Source organism: Pleurodeles waltl, chromosome 11, assembly GCF_031143425.1.
Source record: "Pleurodeles waltl isolate 20211129_DDA chromosome 11, aPleWal1.hap1.20221129, whole genome shotgun sequence".
In the NCBI taxonomy this organism is placed as follows: domain Eukaryota; kingdom Metazoa; phylum Chordata; class Amphibia; order Caudata; family Salamandridae; genus Pleurodeles; species Pleurodeles waltl.
In genome coordinates this window covers 1,022,852,066-1,022,859,547 of record NC_090450.1, presented here as the reverse complement: position 1 = coordinate 1,022,859,547, position 7,482 = coordinate 1,022,852,066, and the positions used below count along the sequence as shown (strand labels likewise).

Below are 7,482 nucleotides of genomic sequence, written 5' to 3'. Positions count from 1 at the left end.
ACCGCCAAGGATCCTGAACATCAGGGGGGTCATGGTGCGACGGGCACCCCTCCAACGTTGGGAGGCCATCCCCAGCTTGGCCTCTGCCGTCTTCTTGCTCAAGCGGCGAATGTCCTCCCATCTCTTACGGCAGTGGGTGCTCCATCTGTGATAGACCACCAGGGTCCCGACGTCCTTGGCAATGGCACGCCAAATATCCTTCTTCTGGTGGGCGCTGACCTAAAGGAATTGTACAGGGGAAAAAGAGAAGTTATTACCAACTGCACAGTCACAGTCATTTGCCCGCATCCCTACCTTTGCCATGTGGCACATGCACTCACCGTCGTTTCATGCACGCCTCACTCTCCCCCCCTATCTTTCATCCACCCCACTCCACACAGGCATAGCCCATACAGCATGCTCCCAATTTACTTACCTGTTTGTCTGAAGGACCGTAGAGTAGCGTGTACTAGGGGAGGAACCCATCCACGAGTTTCTCCAACTCCTCCGATGTGAAGGCAGGGGCCCATTCCCCAGACGCACAAGCCATTGTCTCTTCCAGACTGAGGTCACAGCAGCACTTGCAGTGTAGGTCCTCTCCTGTCGAAGATCAGGTATCGAGTGATTGAACAGATAGAAAATGGCGGTAACGTCCGCCGCGGTGCGTACCGTCACCGCCGGCGTACATCGTCATTGGCTCCTGGAACCGATAGGGTCCAATGTTAACCAATGCAGAATTGCGCCGCGGTCTTCGACCGCCTACCGCGACAGTGTACAACACCAGTGCAGTTACCTCACATCCCATTGTCCCACTTTACAGGTCAGGCAGCCGCCATATCAGGAGCCCACATGGCTTTATTTTTAACTGCGTCACACATATCTAGGCCTTGACTCAACACTCATACATGCAAATTTCGGATTATGAATCATGTTCTGTGTAAGCTGTGTGTACATACCTCTGAGTTGGTTGACTCTGTGCTCGCTGTTGTCCTTCATAGGCACTATCCACTGGGACATGTGAGGAGATGGCGGCATCCTCCGGTGTACAGACTGCTGGTTGACCTGTTGACAATGGATGAAAGACATGTAATCATCACCTACAGGCTTGACTGTGCCACAATCCTGGAACTGTGTGCCCAGTTGGAGCCAGACCTGATGTCAGCTATCCGCCATCCCACAGGAATCCCCCCTCAAGTGCAGGTGCTGTCAGTACTCCATTTCCTTGCAAGTGGGTCATTTCAAACAACAGTGGCCATAGCATCAGGGATATCCCAGTCTATGTTTTCCAACGTGTTGTCCAGAGTGTTGTCTGCCCTGCTGAAACACATGCGGAGCTACATCGTTTTCCCTCAGGTGGAGGATTTGCCTACAGTGAAAGGTGTCTTCTATGCCCTGGGACATATCCCCAACATCATAGGTGCCATTGATGGGACACATGTGGCCTTGGTCCCCCCCGCAGGGGTGAACAGGTGTACAGAATCCGGAAGAGTTATCATTCGATGAATGTGCAGATGGTGTGTTTGGCAGACCAGTACATCTCCCATGTGAATGCCAAATTCCCTGGCTCAGTGCATGACACTTACATCCTGAGGAATAGCAGCATCCCTTATGTGATGGGTCAACTCCAGAGGCACCGTGCGTGGCTATTAGGTGAGCACCTGGAAGCAAGTCAGTGGGAATAGTTGTCTGGGTCTGGGGATATCCCTACAGGTTAGTGTGTGTCTAACAGTTGTCCCTCTCCTTTTTCAGGTGACTCTGGTTTCCCCAACCTGTCATGGCTACTGACCCCAGTGAGGAATCCCAGGACAAGGGCAGAGGAACGCTACAATGAGGCCCATGGGTGAACTAGGAGGATTATAGAGAGGACCTTCGGCCTCCTGAAGGCCAGGTTCAGGTGCCTCCATATGACAGGTGGTTCCCTATTCTACTCACCAAAGAAGGTGTGCCAGATCATCGTGGCCTGCTGTATGCTTCACAACTTAGCTTTGCGACAACAGGTGCTTTTTCTGCAGGAGGATGGTCCAGATGGAGGTGTTGTGGCAGCTGTGGAGCCTGTGGACAGTGAAGACAAGGAAGCAGAAGAAGAGGACATCGACAACAGGAACTCAGTCATCCTGCAATACTTCCAGTGAGACACAGGTAAGAAGACAAACCTGCCTACTACATGATGGGGTGATATTTAGTGGTGTGTTGTGTGGGGTGCGTGGATGTTATGTGGGTGATTGTGTTGTGTGCCTGTGGATGCTTGGTTGTAGATTGTAGTGTCTCTCTCTGGCCGTCTTTCGGGATTTTGGTCGTAGGGGTTTGTGGGTGATGTGAGTGTGTGTTTTATATTATATTGGGTGTGTGGGAGTGGTGTGTGTATGTGTATCAGGTGTGTGTATTTTGAATTGTCCAATGTGGTAGTGTTTTGTATATGTGTGTGTATTTTGAGTGCGGCGGTGTGTACCGCCAATGGAATACCGCGGTTGAAAGACCGCCGCGTGGATTCGTGGGTCGTGATAGTGTGGGCGTATTCCTGTTGGTGTGACGTGGAGGTTTTGTTTTCGCCAGTTTATCACTGACCTTTGGTGTGGCGGATTTGTGTGGGTGTCTCAATTTTGGCAGATTCCGAGCTGTGGGTCATAATGGCCGTGGCGGAATTCTGCAGCTGCAGCAGTGTGTTGGCTGTCTTCTGCACGGCGGTAAGCGGCTTTTACCGCCAATGTTGTAATGACCCCCTTTGTGTGGCCCTGAGTGGCTTCATAAATCTGGAGTAAAGCAACGCTGTGCTGCTTTACTCTGGCCTGGGAATGCATTCCATGGGTGTTGTGTGGATGTTCCCATGCAACATCCCTGGATTTTAACATATTCCCAGATTTACTTGAATGGTCAATCTGGGAATGAGCCAAAACGCTACACCTTCCCAGGGAGGCGTAATGAAAACAAGTATCTTTATTTCTCCTTGTTAGTTCCTCTTCCTGCACACAAACAATCCTTCATGCCACGGAGGCACCCGTGCACCGTGGCCAGGGAGCCAAAATCATGGCAGCGCAAGGGAAAGGCAGGAATGCATCATATAGCCTTAAATACGGTGCAATACTGCCCTTTATGTGTCACGCAGCACAGCAAGGTGAGTTGCTGCACTGCGTGTCTTTCCTATGTATATGACCCTCTGTTTCTGCTTGCAGTGCTTTTTGTATTCACGAAGCCACACTCTGGTCAGAAGGTGCTTGGAAAGGTCCTCACAGACCCAGTTATCTCATGTGCAGCAGTGTTGTGATGCAATGCTGTAATCACAGCCAAAATGATCTACTTTCCTCCATTTTTGTGTTGGGAAGGTCCAGATTCAAATGAAAGCTTGAGATATCTGTGCATGGTGTATGATCTGTTTGGGGCATTCACCTGGCCTGGTCCACGACAGCAGAGGTGTTTTTTTGTTGTTGTAATGATTGGTATGCTGGTTTGATCATCAGATCTGCCATTATTTTCTGTACAAAAAGTAATGAACCTGTGGTAATCAGCAAGCCCAACGTGACACAGACTGTCTAAACTATCACTGGCAAATGCATGAGTAACGCATCCAGACCAGGTTTTTGCTTTGCATTCTGGAATTTGTATTCACACCTTAATAACAGGCTAAATTATAGGACAGCAAGATCAAGAAAATAGAGAAGAAACCTGAAATGGATAAGTTACTCAGTCATTTGCCTCAGTAACCCAGGAGTCCTGCCTTCAGTTACTTCTTCATGGCCTGCCTGCAGATGTAATCATCGAAGGCCCACCACATGCATCACCTGAGGGGTGTGAGTCCCGGTTCTTGCCCTGCTTGCTCTTGCTCTGCTTGCTCTTGCCCTGCTCTTGCTCTGCTTGCTCTTGCCCTGCTCTTGCTCTTGCCCTGCTCGTGCTCTGCTCTTGCCCTGCTCTTGCCCTGCTCTTGCTCTGCTCTTGCTCTTGCTCTGCTCTTGCTCTTGCTCTGCTCTTGCTCTTGCCCTGGTCTTGCTCTGTTTGCTCTTGCTCTGCTTGCTCTTGCCCTGCTCTTACTCTGCTTGCTCTAGCCCTGCTCTTGCCCTGCTCTTGCTCTTGCCCTGCTGTTGCTCTGCTTGCTCTTGCCCTGCTCTTCCTCTGCTCTTGCTCTTGCCCTGCTCTTGCCCTGCTCTTGTCCTGCTCTTGCTCTGCTTGCTCTTGCTCTGCTTGCTCTTGCTCTGCTTGCTCTTGCCCTGTTTTCTCTGCCTGCTCTTGCTCTGCTTGCTCTTGCTCTGCTCTTGCCCTGCTCTTGCTCTGCTTGCACTTGCCCTGCTTGCTCTTGCCCTGCTTGCTCTGTCTGCTCTTGCTCTTCTTTCTCTTGCCCTGCTGTTGCTCTGCTTGCTCTTGCCCTGCTCTTGTCTGCTTGCTCTTGCCCTACTCTTGCTCTGCTTGCTATTGCCCTGCTTTATCTCCCTGCTCTCGCTCTGCTTGTGCTTGCCCTGCTCTTGCCCTGCTCTTGCTCTGCTTGCTCTTGCCCTGCTCTTGCTTGCTCTTGCTCTGCTTGCTCTTGCTCTGTTTGCGCTTGCCCTGCTCTTGCTCTTGCCCTGCTCTTGCTCTTGCCCTGCTCTTGCTCTTCTTGCTCTTGCTCTGCTTGCTCTTCTTGCTCTTGCTCTGCTTGCTTTTGCCCTGCTTGCTCTTGCCTTGCTTTTGCTCTGCTTGCTCTTGCTCTGCTTGCTCTTGCCTTGCTTTCGCTCTTGCCCTGCTCTTGCTCTGCTCTTGCCCTGCTCTTGCCCTGCTCTTGCTCTGCTTGCTCTTGCTCTGATTGCTCTTGCCCTGCTCTTGCCCTGCTCTTTCCCTACTCTTGCTCTGCTCTTGCTCTGCTTGCTCTTGCTCTGCTTGCTCTTGCCCTGCTCTTGCCCTGCTCTTGCTCTGCTTGCTCTTGGTCTGCTTGCTCTTGGTCTGCTGTTGCTCTGCTCTTGCCCTACTTGCTCTGCGTGCTCTTGCTCTGCTCTTGCTCTGCTTGCTCTTGCCCTGCTCTTACCCTGCTCTTGCCCTGTTCTTGCTCTGCTTGCTCTTGCCCTGCTCTTCCTCTGCTTGCTATTGCTCTGCTCGCTCTTGCCCTGCTCTTGATCTGCTTGCTCTTACCCTGCTCTTGCTATGCTCCCGATCTGCTTGCTCTTGCCCTGCTCTTGCCCTGCCTTTACTCTTGCACTGCTTGCTCTTGCTCTACTTGCTCTTGCTCTGCTTGCTCTTGCCCTGCTCTTGCTCTCCTCACCCTTGCCCTGCTCTTGCTCTGCTTGCTCGTGCACTGCTTGCTCTTTGCTCTGCTTGCTCTTGCTCTGCTTGCTCTTGCTCTGTTTGCATTTGCCCTGCTCTTGCTCTGCTTGCTCTTGCTCTGCTTGCTCTTGCTCTGTTTGCACTTGCCCTGCTCTTTCCCTACTCTTGCTCTGCTTGCTCTTGCTCTGCTTGCTCTTGCCCTGCTCTTGCCCTGCTCTTGCTCTGCTTGCTCTTGGTCTGCTTGCTCTTGGTCTGCTGTTGCTCTGCTCTTGCCCTGCTTGCTCTGCGTGCTCTTGCTCTGCTCTTGCTCTGCTTGCTCTTGCCCTGCTCTTACCCTGCTCTTGCCCTGTTCTTGCTCTGCTTGCTCTTGCCCTGCTCTTCCTCTGCTTGCTATTGCTCTGCTCGCTCTTGCCCTGCTCTTGATCTGCTTGCTCTTACCCTGCTCTTGCTATGCTCCCGATCTGCTTGCTCTTGCCCTGCTCTTGCCCTGCTCTTGCCCTGCCTTTGCTCTTGCACTGCTTGCTCTTGCTCTACTTGCTCTTGCTCTGCTTGCTCTTGCCCTGCTCTTGCTCTCCTCACCCTTGCCCTGCTCTTGCTCTGCTTGCTCGTGCACTGCTTGCTCTTTGCTCTGCTTTCTCTTGCTCTGCTTGCTCTTGCTCTGTTTGCATTTGCCCTGCTCTTGCTCTGCTTGCTCTTGCTCTGCTTGCTCTTGCTCTGTTTGCACTTGCCTTGCTCTTGCTCTGCTTGCTCTTCCTCTGCTTGCTCTTCTTGCTCTTGCTCTGCTTGCTCTTGCTCTGCTTGCTCTTGCCTTGCTCTCGCTCTTGCCCTGCTCTTGCTCTGCTCTTGCTCTTGCCCTGCTCTTGCTCTTGCCCTGCTCTTGCCTTGCACATACTCTGTTCTAGCCAATCTCTTGCTCTTGCCTTGCTCTGCTTGCTCTGGCACTGCTTGCTCTTGCCCTGCTCTTCCCTTGCTCTTGCCCTGATCTTGCACTGCTCTTGCTGTGCTTGCTCTTGCCCTGCTTGCTCTTGCCCTGCTCTTGCCCTGTTCTTGCCCTGCTCTTGCTCTGCTTGTTCTTGCCCTGCTCTTGCTCTTGCCCTGCTCTTGCTCTGCTTGTTCTTGCCCTGCTCTTGCTCTTGCCTTGCTCTAGCTCTGCTTCCTCATGCCCTGCTCTTGCTCTGCTTGCTCTTGCTGTGCTTGCTCTGCTTCCTCATGCCCTGCTCTTGCTCTGCTTGCTCTTGCTCTGCTTGCTCTTGCTCTGCTCTTGCTTGGCTTGCCCTGCTCTTGCTCTGCTCTTGCCCTGCTCTTGCTCTTGTTCTTGCCCTGCTCTTGCTCTTGCCCTGCTCTTGCTCTGCTCTTGCCCTGCTCTTGCCCTGCTTGCTCTTGCCCTGCTCTTGCCCTGCTCTTGCTCTTGGCCTGCTCTTGCTCTTGCCCTGCTTGCTCTTACCATGCTCTTGCTCTTGGCCTGCTCTTCCTCTGCTTGCTCTTGCCCTGCTTGCTCTTGACCTGCTCTTGCCCTGCTCTTGCTCTGCTTGATCTTGCCCTGCTCTTGTCCTGCTCTTGCCCTGCTTGCTCTTGCTCTGCTTGCCGTGCTCTTGCCCTGTTCTTTCTCTTGACCTGCTCTTGTCCTGCTCTTGCTCTGCTTGCTCTTGCTCTGCTTGCCGTGCTCTTGCCCTGTTCTTTCTCTTGACCTGCTCTTGCTCTTGCTCTGCTTGCTCTTGCTCTGCTCTTGCCCTGTTCTTTCTCTTGCCCTGCTCTTGCTCTGCTCTTGCTCTTCCTCTTGCCCTGCTCTTGTCCTGCTCTTTCCCTGCTGTTTCTCTTGCCCTGCTCTTGCCCTGCTCTGCTCTTGCTCTGCTCTTGCCCTGCTCTTGCTCTGCTTGCTCTTGCTCTGCGCTTGCCCTGCTCTTGCTCTGCTCTTGCCCTGCTCTTGCTCTTGCCCTGCTCTTGCTCTGCTCTTGCTCTGCTCTTGCCCTGCTCTTGCCCTGCTCTTGCTCTTGGTAATGCGTCCAGCCCTTATAAAATTACCTGTACCTGGACACGCTGGAGGTCGCTGAATCTTTTAACCGAGTCAGGCTCTCCTCATCCTCAATAGTCGAGTCACTCAGATCAATAAATCAATAACCGTTGTAATCAATAATCAGTACTCGATTGATAGATCAATATAGCACATCAGAAATCAATAACAGTTGGTATTTCGGCGCACCATGACCTTTCAGTCATGAATAACCACACCAGTTTATTAAAAGTTAGTGAATTTATTTCCCTATATTAACAAAGCTAGCA

The 7,482-nt window shown here is 52.1% G+C and overlaps 1 protein-coding gene across 1 annotated transcript; it reads right to left on the bottom strand.

The window, feature by feature from the left end:
* Positions 1 to 3,705: 3,705 nt before the first annotated feature.
* LOC138265197 (trichohyalin-like) lies at positions 3,706 to 6,092 on the bottom strand. Its single transcript, XM_069212737.1, has 4 exons — positions 5,931 to 6,092; positions 5,071 to 5,615; positions 4,435 to 4,906; positions 3,706 to 4,344 (listed from the first exon to the last, which is right to left on the bottom strand). Exons 1-4 carry the CDS (start codon positions 6,090 to 6,092, stop codon positions 3,706 to 3,708), a joined length of 1,818 nt encoding a protein of 605 aa, XP_069068838.1.
* Between the last annotated feature and the right edge of the window lie 1,390 nt (positions 6,093 to 7,482).

Coding starts and splice junctions, on each gene's coding strand:
- LOC138265197 (XM_069212737.1), bottom strand. CDS start 6,092: ATGTGCAAGGCAAGAGCAGGGCAAGAGCAAGAGCAGGGCAAGAGCAAG. Junction 5,616..5,930: donor GCAAGCAGAGCAAGAGCAAG/GCAAGTGCAAAC, acceptor GATCAAGAGCAG/GGCAAGAGCGAGCAGAGCAA. Junction 4,345..4,434: donor GCAAGCAGAGCAAGAGCAGG/GCAAGAGCAGGG, acceptor AAGAGCAAGCAG/ACAAGAGCAGGGCAAGAGCA.